We start from the raw sequence: 20270 nt of genomic DNA, 5'->3' as shown, positions 1-20270 counted from the left end.
GACAAACTATATGGAAGAAACTGCACTTTAACTCTAATAATAATATTAGGAAAATGTTGTAATCTAGACTATGTGGTGCCTAAAAAGACTGTTAGTTAATTCATATGACATTGTCCATATGGTGTGAGCCAACAGACCATTTAAATGCACATGGCACACTAAAGCACCACCTCCAACAGTGATGTGAAGGGTGCACCTTGATGGAAAGGTCATGTGGGGGCTGGGCTGTTTGTGTCTTGGGGCTGACCATGTTGATAACTACCCTACCCCTTGATGGCTTGATGGCTATTGCTTCTTGTTTCCCCACAATATGTCCCAACTTGTTGTTTTTCAACTAAATTGGACCATTTGAACTTCATTTCAAACCATACCACTTTATTTTTTATTTTCTATATTTTTTTTGTATTTAATAGAATTTAAAGTATTTTTTTCATTTATTTCAAATTTCTTGGTCCATATTTCTTGGTCCTTAAAAGTTTATGGAAATAGAGCTTCTATGTTAAAGTTTATATTGGATAAGTTGTGACTCCGGTCCTGAGGGAATGCATGTCGCAACAATAGAGAAGGTTTGAAAAACCCATCCGAAACCAATAGTGAAACTGGTTTGACAAAAACTGTTTTTTCAAATCTGATCCATTTATACAACCATACATGTAGGGTTTGTGAAAAAAAAAAAGCAACGGCCAAGGTTTGAGAACGATGGAAGGCGACGGCTAGTGAAAAGAAGAGAGAGAATCGATATTAGGCGATAGATGTAAGGTTTGCGAAAATTCAACAAAGTGAATGATTTATCATTTATTATTATTAAGGGTGGAGATACAATAGAAAGTTTATTTGGCTAAGAAGGCTAGGAAGTGATCTTGACCATCCATTTAGTTAATCAAGGGCTAAGATTAAATGATGGAAATTGAAGGGAAGAAAAGAGGCGTGTAAGTTTGTTTAGGGGCATATTAGTCAATCAAAGTCAATAGTTTCTCTCTCCTCCAATCCCCCCCCCCATTTTTTATACGTTAATAACTCTTTCATACGACATTATTTTTTTTATAAAAATTGCACAAAAAACGAGCGTTTTTTATCTTTAAAACGAGTATACTATTGCTATATTTTCGATTTTTTTTTTTTTTTGAAAACCCAGTTGCGTAAAACGCAATGGAAAAAAACCTAAAAAATGACATTTTTCTAAAACGCAATGCACCAAAAATACAAATAAATGTATTATTTGTAAAACGCAATGGCCAGAAAACACAAAGAAATGTGTTATTTCTAAAACGCAATAGCCTAAAAACTCAAAAGAAAGTGTAGTTTCTAAAACGCAATGGACTGAAAACACATAAAAATGTGTTTTACCTAAAACGCAATGCACAAAAAACACAAACAAATGTCTTATTTTTAAAACGCAATGACCAGAAAACACTTAAAATGTCTGATTTTCTAAAACGCAATGGACTGAAAACACATAAAAATGTGTTTTACCTAAAACGCAATGCACCAAAAAACACAAAGAAATATCTTATTTATAAAACGCAATGGCCAGAAAACACTTAAAAATGTCTCATTTCTAAAACACAATGGCCTAAAAAAACAAAAGAAAGTGTTCTCTCTAAAACGCAATGGACTGAAAACACATAAAAATATGTTTTACCTAAAACGCAATGACTAAAAACCCTTCAAAAATGTGTTTTACCTAAAACGCAATGACTAAAAACACTTAAAAATGTGTTTTTTCTAAAACGCAATAGCCAGAAAACACATAAAACTCTCTTATTTCTAAAACGCAATGGACACATAAAACTGTCTGTGAATTGTCTGAATTGTCTACGAATTACTATCTTCGAAATGAGCCAATTTCTGAAAATTAATTTTTCTGATGCATTTTTATTAAAGAAATTTAATCGGAAAAAAAAAGCTCAACCCCAGCCAGGGGCTCTGCCCCTTGGAACCCGCCAGGGGCTGCCGCCCCTGGGACCCTGCTACCAGGGGCGCTCCCCCCGGACCTCCGCCAAGGTCGTAAAACGCAATGAGTAAATCAAAAACCTAGATAATAAAAATGAAATTAAAGAATTTCTTACATGGATCGAAGTCGGTTTCTTCAACGATTGACGAAATTTGAATGATTGAAACACTTATCAGCGATCGAATCGAACGAATCGAGTGATTATCTTCAAAATCACTGGAAAAAACGAGATTTTGTATGAAATTAAACTGGGTTTTCTTCAAAAAAGCTGAAGAACACGTTGATCGGGTATTTGAATCATTGATTGGTGACGAAAATCGCACTATAATGTAGTGATTATTGAGATAGAAAGTGAAGAAATGGTTGAAGATGGTGGGTTTTAAAAATGGTGGGTTTTGATGTTACTGGGAAGAAGAAGAAAGAAAAAAAAATGATAAGATTGACTAAAATACCCTTACTATTTATTTTAAATTTTGTCACATGTCATAATCCTATTGCTTTCTATACTTTCTAGCCAAAATAAACTTCTATTTGATCCTTTCCCTTATTATTAATCATATAAATACAGTTACAATTTGGATAAATACATTGAAATTTAATCAAATACAATCTTCTATTTTACACAAGAGGTACAAAGTAGATAAAATTATCTACTATAACAAACACCATAGCCGGAAATAATGCTTACATTGGATTGGTGGAGTTTGGCGGCCACCACCCAGCCACAATTTGTTTTTTTTTTTTTTTTTCAAATTATGATTTTTTGCCGTTTATATTTATAGTCATGCATAACACTCCCCTATTGGCCCAACAAATTTACAATTTTATCCTCTTTTAAAATTACGATTTTACCATCAGTTCAGAATTATGCTTTTACCCTCACTTAAAAATAAATTTACGATTTTGCTCCCAGCTAAAAATTTTCAATTTTTCCCTTGGTTCAACATTATGATTTTGCCCCGTTTAAATTTACAGTTTTGCCATTAGGTTTTTTTCTTATAATAACGATTTTGCTATCTGTTAAAAATTATGTTTTTACCCTCATTTTAAAATAAATTTATGTTTTTTTTTCCCAGCTAAAAATTTCAATTTTGCCCTCAGTTCAAAATTACGATTTTGCCCCGTTTAAATTTACAGTTTTGCTATTGGTTTTTTTTCTCACACAGCCAAGTTACGATTTTGCCCTCAACCCCATTGGTCCATTTAATTTACGATTTTATCCCTGAAACAAAATCATGATTTTCCCCTCAGTTCAAAGTTACGTTTTCCCCATCGTTTTAATTTTTCTAGCAAAACTATAAAAGTTTTTTGTTTTAGTTGGTTCACTCGATTAAATTTTTTTTTCGTCTAAAGGATCTGCCTAACACTCGCTCATTAGTTCTGAAAAATTACAGTTTTGCCCTGAGCTCAAAATTACAGTCTTATCATCGTTTTAGTTTTTTTTCTAGCAAAATTATAGTAGTGTTCTTTTTAATTGATTGAGAACTATTCGGTTATCGCCCCGTAACGCGGACGGAGAATCAACTAGTTAGATAACATTTTTGAGGTAAATATAACAAAATAGATAAATTAAATAACATTTTTATGTGATTTCAACTTTATCTCTAAAATTAGTGTTTATTCTCAATTTCTCATCGTATTTTCACAACAACATCAATTGGTTGGTGCAGTATCATCCTCGAAGTGAGTATTTTGGATAAGTCGTGATCGTCTTTTCCTTTTTTTCTTGATTTTTCACAAACGAAAGCAAAAACAAAAACAAAAACACTGATACTTTTTTTCACTAAAAGTTAAGTAGGATAATTATGAAAGTTACGTGAAAAATATACAAAGAGACAAAATCGTTTAAATATTGAGAAATGAGTAATTTCCGAACTTTTGCTATAAAATTCAGTTTGGGTTGATTTAAATTTTATTTATTTTATTGAATTATTAATAGAGTCAGTATAATTAAAAAAGTTATAGGTAAATAATATAGAGTTTTAAGTTTTATAATATAAGAATAAATCATTTTGAACTATTATTTTACATGTTAATTAATATGTTTAGAATTTTTTTTAAAGGAAACCTTATATGATTAAAAAAATCTAGTAAAAATTAGTGAAAATCTATCAAAAGAAACATCTGAAAAAAAATTCTTGAATCCGCCACTACAGTCAACGAAAATAAGGGTGTTCAGGGGCTGATTTTGACGGATTAAGGTCACACAATAAGCCAAATTGTTAGTAACGGTTTTTATTATTGGAAACCCAAATCAAACAGTTGAGTTTTAAAACCGAACCAAACTTAACTGTTACTAACTAGTGGGTTTCGGTTTGGTTTCACAGTTTGAGCTTTATGGCATGTGTTATAAAGTGCATAATATATAAAATAAAACTACCAAAATAAACATTGTTGAAAATTCGATTAAGTTGGCCATAATACAAGTTTAAAGGGAAAATTATCAAAATGTCTCTTAACCAAGTGCATTTACAAAAATGTCACGCTGCGTCTTTGGAAGGTCCTCCGAGCCTCGGAAGCGTCCGCCTTTCACGTTGAAGCGTCCGCCTTTTACTTGAAGCGTCTGTTTCCATTCAAGTGACACGTGTCCGATGTTGAAGCGTCCGCCTGTCACGTTGAAGCGTCCGTTCCATTTCAAGCGACACGTGTTGAAGCGTTCGTTCCGTTACGAAATTGCGTCAGTCATCACCGACGCATGATAACCATAATTTTTTTAATGCGTCCATGTGTACATTTCCGAGGCCTGGCCGACGTTTCCGAGGCCTGGCCGGCGTTTCCTAGGCTTGACCCCGACGCCCCCCCGATGCTTGACCGACGCTTCCCGACGCTTCGGTAAAAAAAATGAAAACTCAAAAGCCGTTTAACTTTTACCGTCGCACACATTTACCCCCCTATATAAACCGTTCACTTATCACTTACCGCAAAACACCCGCCGTTTTCAAAAAGATTTGCAAACAAATATCAGCCATTTCACTAGAAAATCCGACTCCATCAACGACCCGACAATGGCCGCCTCCTGGACTGACGTTGAAGACATTGCTCTATGCGAAGCATGGGAGCAGGCAATGATCGATCCTCCACCTCGATGACAGGGTGGGCTCTAGGTCCGTGTTCAACAAAATTTCGCCGAACTACGTGGTCCGGAACACAACCGGACCATTGACGCACTATCCTCTAGGTTCCGTGTGCTGCGGTTGGAGTGTGAGAGATTTGATCGATATTTCAAGAAACTGGAGACGGAAATGCCGGACCTTGGTGAGGACGATCAGAAGGAGGTGGCCCTCATCAACTACCGCCATGAAGAGAGACATGATTTCAAACATGCCTCGGAGTGAGAAGCTATTAGGATATGGTTTTAGATAAATATATATTTTTATGTGTTGTTTTTTTTTATTATGTTATGTTTTTAATGTTTAATATAAAAAATTTTAACTAAAAAATAACATGTTTTATATCGTTTAAAATTTGCTCCGTTAACATACATATAGATAATTTTTATAAAGAGAATACACATGATCCCATGTTAGAAAAATGTTTATAAGTTATATATATATATATATATATAAAAAAATTGAACCTGCGTCGTTGGCCGACGCTTAAGAAGCTTCGTCGTTGGCCGACGCTTAAGAACCTGCGTCGTTGGCCGACGCATTGCATCGGACACGTGTCGCCTGAAAGGAAAACGAACGCTTCAAGTGAAAGGCGGACGCTTCAACATCGGACACGTGTCGCTTGAATGGAAACAGACAGTTCAAGTAAAAGGTGGACACTTCAACGTGAAAGGCGGACGCTTCCGAGGCTGGGAGGACCTTCCAAGGACGCAGGAAGGTGACATTTTTATAAATGCACTTGGTCAAAAGACATTTTAGTAATTTTCCCAAGTTTAAAACATACTAGCATAGCACATATTAGAAGTCCAAAAAAGTTGTCTTGTGTTTAAAACAAACATAATGGATGTGATGTCCAAATTATTAAAGAAAAGTTGTCTAGTGTACAAAACAGTTATTTTTGTATTACCAAAAATAAAAAAGAACACAAAAACTTGAAAGATACAAATAATTAAATATGTATAAAATGAATTATCTAAAAATTAAAATTATATTAGTAAAAATATAAGAACATGAAAACGTTAACACATACAAAGAATTATGTGACGAATAAAACTTTATTTCTAAACTTATACTTATATGGTTGGTATATAAGACAAGGATGGATTTGGAGCAGTCTTGATTGATTTTAAGATGTCACAAAATCACATGCAACATTTTCACGAGTACAACATTATAAAGCAATAACATTGTAGATTATCTAAAAAAGAAAAAAACTGAAAGGCCTGTAACTATATTCTACTCTTACTACCCATTCAGTGGCGGATCTAGGATTCACGCCAAACCGTAACGTTTTATAAATAAGCCGTAACGAAATCGAAAAAACATCAAATTTTTCCAAAATTTACACTAAAAACGTCAAATTTTTCCGAGCCAAGCCGTAGCGAAGGTTACCCCCCGGTAACCTCTAGGTCCGCCCCTGTACCCATTTACACATGGGTCACCCATTTATACATGCTGTTTTGTAGGATTTGAAATTTTCACCTTTTTAATAAACGATAGAATACTTTAATAACCTTCACATAGACTCATTTGTATTTACGAAATTTAAAACGAGGAATCGAGATGAAACAAACCTAAAGTTTTTAGTTTGAAAGCGTACTTGAAACGAAGAATCATACATGTCAAACTTATGAGCGTTACGAAACTCATAACGTTAGTAAATTTTAACCGGTTATTAATGCAAGATGGATGGATATACATTGTAGCAAAAACTTTCAAGTGGCCATTTTATTTCTTTATTTTGGGTGCAATACGAAAACTTTCAAGTGGCCATTTTATTTCTTTATTTTGGGTGCAATACGAAAACTTTCAAGTGGCATTTTAATTCTTTATTTTGAGTGCAATATGAAAAAAAAAAAAAAAAAAAAAAAAAAGAGGTAAGAGGACATGAGGGTGTTTTCCCTTTCTTCAAATGGATGCATTATTCCAAAAACAGACAAGAGATTGTGAGCAGGGCTTTCATTGGACCCCTTCGGTTACCCTTTTTTCTTTTCCCTTTGTGGCTGCAATTTCTCAAATTTGCCTCGAATAAAATACTTTTTTTGTCGTAATATATCTTTTAAAGATTCGGAATAACGGCTAATATCCACCCATGAAAACTAGTCAAATAAGAAATAAGTGAATAACAAACGCCCATGGTTAAAGAGCACACCTTTTTTAGGGGTATTTCATTTCAGTTTTTTTCATTGTTTAAGTTTATACGGTACGACTTAAGTTTTAATGACGTTACCAGAAATTTCATGGTCATCCGAAATACATTCATGGGAAAACTATTAATTTCTTCGGTTTTCATTTTATAGAAGGTTAACAAGTAGTCATCTTCTCCAACGAAACACCTTCTCTAGCTAGACCAATCTCTAAGCGCATTTTACTAACGAGGCTAGTTTCTCAATTCCAAACCATGAGACCATCTTAATATCATATGATTTTTTCAGTGTTAAACGAGAAAGACGTATGAACCATGAGACCATCTTAATATCATATGATTTTTTCAGTGTTAAATGAGAAAGACGTATGAAGAGACCATCTTCTCCCAAATAAAAAAAACCTTTAAAAGATTTTATAAGTTGTTTGGTGTAAAGATAACCAATTATGTTATATGATGATAAGGAGTGTACATAATGGTTTTTCTTTCTAAGTGATGAGGATTAGGGGCTGTTTGGTAGTTTCTTAATGACCATTCAGATGCTACCTCTTAATGGTTTAAAACCTCTGAATGAATAAGAGGTAACCTCAAGTCTGAATGGTTAAGAGGTAACCTCTGAATGGTAAATCATCACATGTCACATTCTTCTACCTTCTCATTGGTAAAATTCTTAATGGTTCCATTAAGAGGTAGCATCTTAATGACCATTCAGATGCTACCTCTTAATGGTTTAAAACCTCTGAATGAATAAGAGGTAACCTCAAGTCTGAATGGTTAAGAGGTAACCTCTGAATGGTAAATCATCACATGTCACATTCTTCTACCTTCTCATTGGTAAAATTCTTAATGGTTCCATTAAGAGGTAGCATCTTAATAACCATTCAGAGGCTACCAAACAGCCCCTAGTGGACAAATGTATGACTTTAGGGGTACGATTAGTAAGTGTGCGAGTTTGTCGTTCAATTAAAGAAATATTCTTACGTTGCAGGGGCGGATCTACCTCTTAACAAGAGGTAACCCACGTTGACACTTGACGCTCCAGCGGTAGTGTAAATTTAATGTGAATTTTGGAAAAAATGACCTTTTTTCGATTTCGTTACCCTTTGTCTTTGAAACGTTGCCCCTATATGAGTTTTCTAGATCCGCCAATGTCACGTTGTCCATCATAAGGCTAGAACGCTATCACGCCCTAAACTAGGATACATACAACCCATTTTATTCTTATTTGTTGTTGAATAAATAAAAAGGTTATGTGCAACTGTGCAAGTGCAAGTGCAAGTATCAACATATAACTTTTTTATAAACGAGGGTCAAAGAATTATTAAATTTTATTTAAGAAATACGGCCGCAATAAAAGGGGGTTGCATGTGCTAGTAACGTGGTAGGACATTTTATTTTTGACAATTACATCACACAAATACATAATCAAAATTCCTAATCATTGAATTTTGGAAAATGTTATCAAAGTTATTAATTAATAATTTAATCGACACACGAAACCTTAATATCCGCATCATATAATATTAATGGTTAAACAAAACCATATATATCAACTAAACGACAATCTTCTTCATATGATGCTAAAAAATAGAGGAATAAAATTTTATTGTTCTAAGGACGATTCACGTGTGTTAACCAACATAATTTCTTATAATTTATACTTAAACACGACACTTTGTAAATTAAGAAAATCAGATTGATTAATAATTATTAATTATATCGTGAATTCTATTTAAAGAACCGGCAAATGAGAAAAGAATCGTTATCTCCTAGCTATTCCATATGTGTACCAACGACCCCTTTTAAGAACTTACAATCCCATGTTCATATTTACGTAACCCACACGTTAAATAACTTGAAAAATAAAGATATATTAACAACTTATCGAAAGAATTGTCTTCATCAAGAAAATAAAAGCTTCACATGTTAATTTTTTTCTGAACGGCAAATTTTATTAAAAAGGGAACTAACAAGATGCTAGGCCCGAATGATTGTTATAAATATGTCATTAGCTTTCGCCCGGTTTTTAATCCTTAAAAATATGTATGATTTGATCTCTTCAACTACCTTTTCCGGGTGTGTAATTATTGAAATCTTTTTCTTTACGTGCCTTCCACATACACCACATTGAACCACTAGGTAGAGTTGCATGAATTAGCTTCTTGATCGTTTTGGGATAGGTTAGTGTCTTCGAAAGCGAGCGAGTTTTCCCAATCGAAGAAATTTTGCACAAAAAATGGATTTGGTCCAATACTCTTTTTGCGAAGTTACATGACACCAACATACGATCAGTATCAAGTTCGTAACTTCTTAAAAGATATTACCAAATTTGTAAAATACTACCGTGCTTGTAATTAACTACGCTATAAATTACAAAATGAAACTAGACTTTGAATATATGTCATTTTGTATGGCAATTTGAACTTATAAATATGGTCTCATATTTGTGATCATAATCCATGATGCTTAAATTTGATAATTATGATTGAAAAGTAACGATATTGGATACAAAGTGACGACTGACGAGCCAAAAGATTCAATGATTAAATAAATAATCTAAAGAGTACATATCATTTGCCAAAAGATTAAATGATTAAATAAATAATCTAAAGAGTACATATCATTTTAGTCAATAATGAAGTTAAACATCTTGTTTGTAGTTAAAAATAACTCTGTTCTGAAATATTAGAACACTTTTAAGTTTAACATCTATAAAAGATAACTCTATATATTTCAACGTATCTATGTGTTTAACACTACTAATAAGTAATAAACTTTAATTATGTAGACATAAAATATCGACTTAAATTACTTAACATAATAACTTTTTTTAAACGAATATTTCATTAAATATCAACTTAAATTACTTAAGATAATAACTTTTTTAAAGGAAAATTTCATTAAAACACAGTAGGCCCGCAAAAACTACGGACTGTCCAACTACAAACGCTTACAACATATACAATGGGTATTTACACTAATCTTTTCAGACTATGTCCCTATGTTTTGATCTACATTTTAACCATAGGGATCCCAAAGCTTTAACTTCTCCAGACCCTAGTTATCAAAGGGTTTGAAGGTAACACCGACCACCTCGTCCCCCTCCCATGACACGCCGCCACCTCATTTCTCCAAAGACTGTCTTCATCCATCCTAAATCTCCAAACCCACTATGCTAAAAGCACCTTGTTCACCATTTTAAGTTTATGTAAACGCAAACCTCCCAATTTTTTAGGTAGAGCCACATTATCTCATGCAACCCAATGCATTTTCGCTTTATCTCTTAAGCCACCCCAAAGGAAATCCTTCATCAAAGATTCTAATTTACATCACCTTCACCAAAGTTTATATGTAGAAAAAAGGTACACAGGTAGCTTTCCAAAACCGCTTTGATTAGAGTAACCCACCCCCTATCGAAAGTGACTGAGCCTTCCAAGAAGCAAGCCGATTTTTAAAAATCTCAACTATACAATCCCAGTTATTCACCTGGTTCATTTTCAAATTTGTAATTTTTTCGATTGTTCGGGTTCCCCAGCTTCTTGTTGGCCCCTTGTCCTATTTTATGTGTTAAATAAAATAGCCGCCGTTTAAAAAAAAAAAAGTCCTACACCCCACCAATCCGGCTAACTCCTCGACCTCCCTCACCCCTATCCCAAGGAGGTTAAATCTATGGAAGTTGATTGGAAAGATTGAACTTCTTTTGTGAATATGTAATTTTGTAGTGTTTGGTGTTTTGTCGGCGTTTGTGTTTTAATGAAAGTTACGTTTCAAAAAAAAGAATAATAACTAAAAATTACATTACCAACAACCAGAGTCTTAAAGGGTCAAGTATAACTGAAAATTACATTAACAACAACTAAGAGTTAAAAAAAAGTCAACAATGACATCTAGTTCATTTTTTCTCTCTCGAAATCATTAATAATTTTCATCTATTTACAAAATTACCAATGGTTTACACATCGTATTAAACCTGATAAGATTTCGAATCAGACCTTTATAAACTTGAGCTTGCTTGCTGAATATATGAGTTTGTTTTTCATGGTCGGACTCTATAAATATTCAACTCAAACACAAGCCCAACTTGAATAGCATGGTGAAAACTAGAATTTTCCTCATTATCAAGTGACCTTTTTTTAACGACAAATTTGGATCACTGACGGACCACTGGAGTATCATCGTGCCACCAGCGGAACCATTCGATCATATCCATCTCTAGTAGGCATAATGCCTATACACCAATTAAGGAGGAAATCCAATAAATATGGGAAAACCCTTGTGAGTATCGAACCTAGAACCTATCAGTCTTAAAGTCTTATCTCATCCCTAAAATGTCACTAGCCTATAACGCCATAGACTATCAAGTGACCTTTTAAGTTGACCTCTTTACAACACCATCCATAGTTTCTTTTTTCGTACAAAAATGTCCTCTCCCATAAGTTTTGTAATATAACATATTTAAAATATGGTAGGCATAAAAAAATATATGCATTTAAATGTCTTAAATGTAATAAATTGCTAACAAATAGAGGGTGGGGGTCTAGAGATATGTTCACTGCTTCCTGCCGCTGATTTTCTCATACATTTGAGGCTTGGAGATTTGTTTAACCGGTGTAGTCTTCACCCAAAAAAAAAAAAAAAAAAAAACATTCAATTCCTCAAAATGGGGATAATATTTAGGTCCTAATGATTCATTTTTGGTCCATATTTTGTTTGTTTTCTACGAAAAAAAGGACATAAAAATAATAATTATAGCAATATTAATACTAACAGTAATAAAGAAAAGTTGTTTGTATATATTATACTCATGAAATATATAATTAAAAGTATATATAAACATGTAGTGTCCTTATAATTTCTTAAAATTAAATACAAAGTGCTTATAAATTATTTTTATTTTCTGTTTAATCGCTAAACTGTCAAATCATAAAACAGTTAAAACCGTCTGCTTCATCCGACCCAACCAACCTTGCATGTTCGGTCTGTCTTCTTTCAAAACATAGTTAGTGATTCAATTCAAAATTATTGTCAAAACTGGAGCTTTAACGCCATAAATTATACTTGGTATCCATTTATATCGGTAATATTGTGAATTTGTGCTAAGACTATGGGGTATGGGCGGGGGTTGGGGCGTAAGTTGGGTACAAACGTTCACGTTACCTCCCCGGGTGGGCTTGAGTTTCGGCGTGGCCCCTTGGGCGGGGGTTTCAGCCAGGTCGTTGGGCGGGGCTACGAACATTACATGGCGGAACCTCGTTGGCCAAGAGTACTATCCCTTTGAAATTGGCTTTTTTTCCACGCCACCCCAGCCATGCTCCACCATACCTCTTTGAAATTGGCCTTTGGTCTTGGGTGCCCCATACTCCACGTGTCGCACCATGCCCCCAACCCACGCCCCACCATACCTCACGGTCTAATAGATGAGTTCTATCAATGAACTAAATGTCTAAAATACCTATTTTAAATAACTATAACTTTTAAACCTGAACTAAATGTCTAAAATGAAAAGTATAATATAATAAAAGTTTCATTTATATTAACTATTTGTTAATTTGTAAACTATAAAGTGTGAAGGAAAAAAACTAAGAATGGTTGGTGTGGGCGTGGGTTTTGGGTATTTTGGCTCTTTAATGCCGGGTGCTCTACCCTAGGTTGCTGTTTTGGTCAGCGTTGCTCGCTTGGTTTGGAGATTCTGTCTGACGTGGGACGGGGGGTTGGGTGACATAACGGCTGTGGTTGATTGGTTCAATGTAGGTTTTTTTAATTTTCTTTGTAGCTTTTTAAAAAATTTCACATGGCTGGCCACGTCCGGCTAAACGACGCCCCACCGCACCCCGAGTTTTTTAGTATTAGCTTGTGGATCTTATCCTCATCATGTGTTAAGCAATACCCTAACCCAAACCCCTTCACACTCTGCTTTCTAAATGGTGGTTTATAAACAGGGTGGGGTCTGAGATGCTCACTGTTTCCCGCCACCTCTTTTACCACGCCCCGCCCGTTGATTTTCTTGGATTTTTTAGGCCTTTCAATGCTTGGAAGTTTCCTTTAACCCGAAATAAATGGATCCATGTGTTTTTTTATTGTTTTCTTACAACAGTTTAACCCGTTCAGATGTAAACTTTCTCTCCTATTAAACATACATTTAATACTTTTTAATAAGTCTATTTTTCATGTTAACTAGTTAATTTATGCCCGCGCGTTGCGACGGGGACCCAATGACTGCAAAACATGTGTCAGTAACGGCAATCAGTATAAATAAAAATGCCGTGAAAAGGATAGTCAATCCGTCCTAAAAAAAGCGATTTAAAATAACCTAATATATAATAATAGGACCCGCACATCCTACACGTTGAAAATTCGGTTGTTTTCAGTTCAGTTATTACGGTGCTAACACGTTAAAATATGGATGAGCTCGGTACCTGTAATGACATCGAAAGTACCGATCCGGAAAATCATCGAAATTAGGTACCGGTACCGAAAATGTTCGGTGCAATACGGTATGGTATTTGAAGGTAAAAAACAATAAATATAGGTATGGTGCTAGCCCGGTGTCGAACCGAAAGTAACGATTCTGAAAACGTCAAAAGGTTGGTACCAAATTGGTACCGAAAATGATTTGGTATAGTGAATTTGGTATCGATATGATACCGGTTTGATTACCGGATTCGATACGATTTGCTCATCAATAATCTAAATATCCAAGTTAATTTTACATGCTACAATTCATTCATTACGTAAAAAGACAAAAAATAAAGCAAAATAAGTTGTTGTGTATATAAAACTTCATTCAAACGAAATACAGTTTACTTACTGTGTGTATGAAAACTAATCTAAACTGTGCAATTACTTGCATTGCTACATTGCTACAGGATTTGATAAGCTCGGCACCAACCGGTACCGAAAATCATCATCATCATCATCATCATCATCATCATACTCAGTAAATCTCACCAATAGCAAAGCAAAGGTAGGGTATGAGGAGGGTAAGATGTAGACAGACTTACCTCTACCCCGTAGGAATAGAGAGGCTGCTTACAGTGAGACCCCCAGCTCGATAGTAGTTTTGCATCAAGCCTTGGACATAAGGCACACATAACACTCAACAATCGGGACAAAGACCGATTAGTGCATGTACCCCTTTGTCTTTCAGCTATCAACGCCACCACATGATGCATGATTAACCGTCCTCAGCTTTTAACGTTATTTTCACGAAATTAGTAAAATAACGTTAAAATTAGTGCACTTTCACGTTTGCCCCCGATGGCCCACACATATATACATTATATGCGCATACCGCAAGCGGGGCGTAACCGGTACCGAAAATACCGTTACCAAAATCCTCAAAAATGGGTATGGGTACCGAATATACCTTGTACAGTATGGCTTGATACGGTCGGTACCGGTACGGCACCGGTATTTGAAGGTAAAACCCGATGAATACCGGTGCCGAACGGATACCGAAAATATTCTCAGTTTGATAAATTTGATACCGATACCGGTACCCGATACCATTCATTTATTTCTATTTTTATATTTTTTATTCAAAACTCTTTTTAATATTTATTTAATGTCACTGTTCATTTCGTTGTCTTTTTAATATATAGGGAAATTAACTGTATATTTTTTAGCGACTAACTCTCACATTCGCACTTAAGGGTGTTCATCGGGTTTCGGCGTTTGGCTTTTTCGGGATTTTGTATGGGAAAATTTGACCCGATAACCGACCCATTTAAAATTCAGGTTAGTCGGGTTCAGGTCGGAGTTGTTCTGTTTTCGGGTTTAGATGTAAAATGGAAATAAATGTTTGAGTAAACTGCCAAAATGGTTCATAAGATTTGGTCACTTTTGCCACTTTAGTTCAAAACTCAAACTTTTAACATATGGGTTTCCGTGGTTTCAATTTTGTTGACATTTCATCCAAAATCAAAATCAGGTCAGATTTTTCAGTTAACATCCAGTTTTTTGTCTTTTTCCTCCCTTTTAATGAAGGGCAAAATAGTCAGATTTTTTAATTTGTTATAATAAAACGTTAAAAGACCATTTTGTTATTCATTAAAAGGGAGGAAAAGGACAAAAAAATAGCCGGATGTTAACTAAAAAATCTGACCAGATTTTGATTTTGGATGAAAATGAGAACAAAATTGAAACAACAGGGACCTAGATTCAAAAGGTTTTAGTTTTGGACTAAAGTGGCAAAAGTGAACAAACCTCAGGAACTATTCTGGCAGTTTACTCTAAATGTTTTTTAGAAGATATCATCAAAATTCATATTATTGTTTTAAATATATCATCAAAGTTCAAATATTATTTGACAATATGCTATTATAATATTTAAAAGTCCCAAAACTTAATGTTCCACGTATTAAAAACTCCAAACGAAAATACTTCTATAAGAAAAACAATAAATGTTCAGGTTTTTTTCGGCTTTCGGGTTTTTTCGGGTTTTTTACCGGGAAAAAGTGACCCGATAACCGAACCATTTAAAGTTCGGGTTGGTCGGATTTGGGTTTTTCAGGTATACGCTAATTTAGGTTTGGGTGGCATTGAATTCGGGTTGGGTTTTGGATAAAAGTGAACATCCCTACTCGCACCCACTAGTGTTATTTTTGAGTTTATACATTTGTTCTTAATAAAATTAGAACTCTCAACCACGGATAAATATCTTAGTATATGTTTTTGATACCGTTAGGCTATAGCCTATAGGTGATGTAGTATCTACTTTTACATATGAAAGAAAAGTTAAAGCTAGGATATTGTCAGCAAAAATTGTACAATCAAAGAAACACCTTTGCTTTCAAGGCAATGTAGGAACTTTCATTTATTCGATTCGATAAATGTAGGTTACAGTTTATTGTAGTGATCTTTAATTTGTAGATGATACCTTAACTAACATGAAAGTTATTATATTTTTACCCTTGTAAAATATAAACTAATCTCCACTTGTCATATTGATCAATATTATTATCTTTGTCATTGTAACATTCACTTTCTCATATTGATCAATATTATTATCTTTGTCATTAAAAGCTCACTATTTGTTTTTACTACCTTAGGTGGAAATTTGTTAAGAGATCACCGATTATGAGTCGATTTTACTAAAATATGTTAATTATGAAGTGTTCCTTTGATCGCAAATAGACAAGATTGCTAGTGTACGGTATTACCGTTTATCCCAACAAATATTATTTATTTTTCCTATTAAGAGTACGTAAAAAGATAATTTGGTTACTCGAGTGAAAACTTTATAGACATCACAAATTGCTACATCTAAACACATTTAACTGTAAAGTTCTCATTCATAGTAATTTACCAAAAACACATTGATGATATATAAGACCCAATTAACATAACTTGTACCCCGGTATATAATTTTAGTTAGATTTTACGGTCATCCTATGATCATCTAATTTTTCTTTTGAATTTTCATTTTTCGTAAAACTTAAATCTTCTCATCTTTGGTAGTCAATCTTCAACTGCGGCACCAAATATTAAAAAAGAAAAAAAAAAACAAAAAAACAGGTCGACATATTGCACGTTTTCTTTATATAACGAAATTAATATGCTGCAATTTCAACAATAGCTCAAAAGTATTTAATATTAATAAATATGTTTATAACTAATATGTTACAAAACACCTTTCGGAAAACAATAATCAAATAATATCGTTATATTAAGCCCCGCTTACGGTGTGCACATATAATGTATATATGTGTGGGCGCTCGGGGGGCAAAAGTTAAATGGTACTAACTTTAACGTTATTTTACAAATTTCGTGAAAATAACGTTAAAAACAGCGCATGGTTAATCAAGCATCATGTGATGACGTTAATAGCTGAAAGACATGGGGGTACATGCACCAATCAGTCTTTGTCCCGATTGTTTGAGTGTTATGTGTCTTAGGTCTAAGGCTTGATACAAAACTACAATCGAGCCGGGGTCTCACTGGAAGCAGTCTCTCTATTCCTATAGGGTAGAGGTAAGGTTGTCTACATCTACCTTCCTCAGACCCTATCTTAGCTTTGCTATTGGTGGAATTTACTGAGTATGATGATGATGGCCGGGCAATACATGTTAGCTCCTTTTATTGTTACTAGAGTTATTGATTAACATTTAACACTTGTAAAAAGATATTAAGTATATAAGATGTTGTTTAAGCTATTCTACTATAACTTAAAAGGCTATTTCGGTGGGGTGACCCACCGGCATTTGCCTTACACCCTTAAAGTTTTTCCATTTTGCGTTTTAAGCCCCTCAGCTTTGCCAGTCCCCTAAACTTTTTCAATATTTATTTCAAGCCCCTCAGCTTTGCTACGACCCCTCCACTTTTAGAGTAATCAATTTTAGTCCCTTATCAATTTCAGTCGGATACTTAGAAACGCACATTATTATATGATTAACACATCACATAACGCTTGGACTAATCCGTTCGACGTTTGCGATGACCCGCGCCGCAACACGCGCGGGTCTTATTACTAGTTTATATAAATACTGTATAATTTTTTTAAATAACATAATTACTTATTTTATCAATAAAAATATGTAACCAATGTACGAAGTGAACATTTTATTATATTCACGCAACAAATTAGTTAATAAATAAACCAAAGAAAATAAAAGGAGAATTGAAAGAAACAGTTAAAGAATCGCATGTGCTGGTGGGCACCATCAATTTGGTAGTTCAGTAGGAACAAGTGCATGTGTTCAACTTGGATTCATATCTCTTAAGAATTCATAAAATATTAAATACATCACCAATACGACCTAAAAATCAGAATATACTTCTAAAACTATGGGCATAGATAATATTTATATGTTGTTGTTTAATGTTTAATATTTTATAGTGAGTTTAAATACTATTTAAAAATGATATTACCTTTTTAATGGAAATATTTGACTTATTGGATACTTATAAGTTATGTATTCAAATAAAAAAAAATACAATGATTACATTCGTTTTTAGACTGATGACTCCTGTGGATATGATATCTTCAAACGTATGCTAAAATTGTCACTTTCTAGTGCAAATGGTCCCCAAGTCTTTTGCAACTTCCCTATAAATATAAGGTAGTTAAGCCCTTCATTTCCATCCACTCCACATCCTTCTTTCAATGGCCCTTTCAACACTTACCATTGTTTCTTTACTTGTATGCTCCTTCAATGTTGTCTATGGAGGTTGGGAAAATGCCCATGCCACCTTTTATGGAGGCGGAGATGCCTCCGGAACAATGGGTATGCACGATAACCTAAATAAGAAAATACTTCACTCGAACGTTAAAAAGTGTATATTGTAATTATTTCTTAACAATCGTGTTTGGTCTTGTAGGTGGTGCTTGTGGATATGGAAATTTGTATAGCCAAGGATACGGTACAAACACTGCTGCATTGAGTACAGCTCTTTTTAACAATGGATTGAGTTGCGGGTCATGCTATGAGATGAGATGCAATGACGACCCTAGATGGTGCTTGCCCGGGTCCATAATTGTGACCGCAACCAATTTTTGCCCACCTAACCCTGGCTTGTCTAATGACAATGGCGGGTGGTGCAACCCTCCTCTCCAACATTTTGATTTGGCCGAACCCGCTTTTTTGCAAATAGCACAATATCGCGCTGGAATCGTGCCTGTTTCATTCCAAAGGTAGTGTACAAAACTTTTTGTCCAATTAATGTGACTTAAATTTAAATTGTATGATATATTCAACTAAAAAGTGACTAAATTTGTTTTATATATAGGGTGCCTTGTGTAAAGAAAGGAGGAGTGAGGTTTACAATAAATGGACATTCATACTTCAACTTGGTTTTGATCACAAACGTCGGCGGTGCAGGGGATGTCCACTCGGTTTCTATCAAAGGGTCGAATACCGGGTGGCAACCCATGTCAAGGAACTGGGGGCAAAATTGGCAAAGCAACTCTTATCTTAATGGTCAAAGTCTATCTTTTCAAGTCACCACCAGTGACGGAAGAACCATCACAAGCTTCAACGTGGCACCATCTAACTGGCAATTTGGCCAAACGTTTCAAGGGGGACAATTTTAAGCTCTCCTTTTTAGTTAAAAAAAAAAGAGAGAGAACTCGCATTAAAATTAAAATTAAAATTTAAAGTTTTAAAACCAAAATTTTAAAGAACTTTATAATTTGTATATGTTTTTTATCGCCTGGATTGCGGTGGCGGTGAGAGCACTTGCTCTATTGCTGAGGTGACTAGTTAGCACCCGCTTAGAATTGTATTTGAAACTAGTGTTATTACTGTTTTCTCCTTATGGAAGGGAAACATGCCTTGTTCACTTATTTGGATTAGAAGGCATCTCATAATGTACTTGTCATAAAGTTTGTAATTTCACCTTTAAACTTATTGAATTGCAGATTAATAATTTCTTTGCTAATTGTTACTTTTACTTTAATTGTAATAAATATTATGGTTATGTAATAATTTACGTTTTCCCTCCATCATTTTATTTTATATCAGTACTTTGTATAAATGTATATATGGTTCGTAAGATACATATACATGTATATATAGACATAACATACATACCCGCACACACATCAATAATCCAATATTGTGATTAAAAACGCAAAACCAATACCGCGGTTTAAAAACAACACATAGCACGTATGTGGACGTCCTGGTTTAATTCAAGATAAGTAATGTGATAATTTTTTTATTTTTAATTCTAGGTTCACTATGATAAATTTTTATCGCTATATATACTAAGGGGTTGTTTGGTAGCCTCTTAATGACCATTTAGATGCTACATCTTAATGGTTTAAAACCTCTGAATGAATAAGAGGTAACCTCAAGTCTGAATGGTTAAGAGGTAACATCTAAATGGTAAATCATCACATGTCACATTATTCTACCTTCTCATTAGTAAAATTCTTAATGGTTCCATTAAGAGGTAGCCTCTTAATGACCATTCAGAGGCTACCAAACAGCCCCTAAGACTTACACTTTGCCATTCAATACACTATGTTACATGTGGTTGTCACAAGTTCATGAATAGCTTTTGATATAACTATTTTATACAAAATATATGTTTTAATATATTATTTAACTTTTTGCTA

At 34.2% G+C, this 20270-nt stretch overlaps 1 protein-coding gene across 1 annotated transcript; it reads left to right on the top strand.

Annotated features, from left to right (window-relative positions):
- The first annotated feature begins 18275 nt into the window (after positions 1 to 18275).
- Positions 18276 to 19588, top strand: LOC110904929 (expansin-A8). Its single transcript, XM_022150792.2, has 3 exons — positions 18276 to 18435; positions 18530 to 18842; positions 18938 to 19588. The coding sequence occupies exons 1-3, from the start codon at positions 18315 to 18317 to the stop codon at positions 19239 to 19241; spliced, it is 738 nt and encodes a 245-aa protein (XP_022006484.1). The 5' UTR covers positions 18276 to 18314; the 3' UTR covers positions 19242 to 19588.
- The last annotated feature ends 682 nt before the right edge of the window (positions 19589 to 20270 follow it).

The sequence above is a fragment of the Helianthus annuus genome, chromosome 14 (assembly GCF_002127325.2).
Source record: "Helianthus annuus cultivar XRQ/B chromosome 14, HanXRQr2.0-SUNRISE, whole genome shotgun sequence".
NCBI classification, from domain to species: Eukaryota; Viridiplantae; Streptophyta; class Magnoliopsida; order Asterales; family Asteraceae; genus Helianthus; species Helianthus annuus.
The sequence above is the reverse complement of the archived record's forward strand: the minus strand, read 5'-3'. Positions and strand labels throughout refer to the sequence as shown.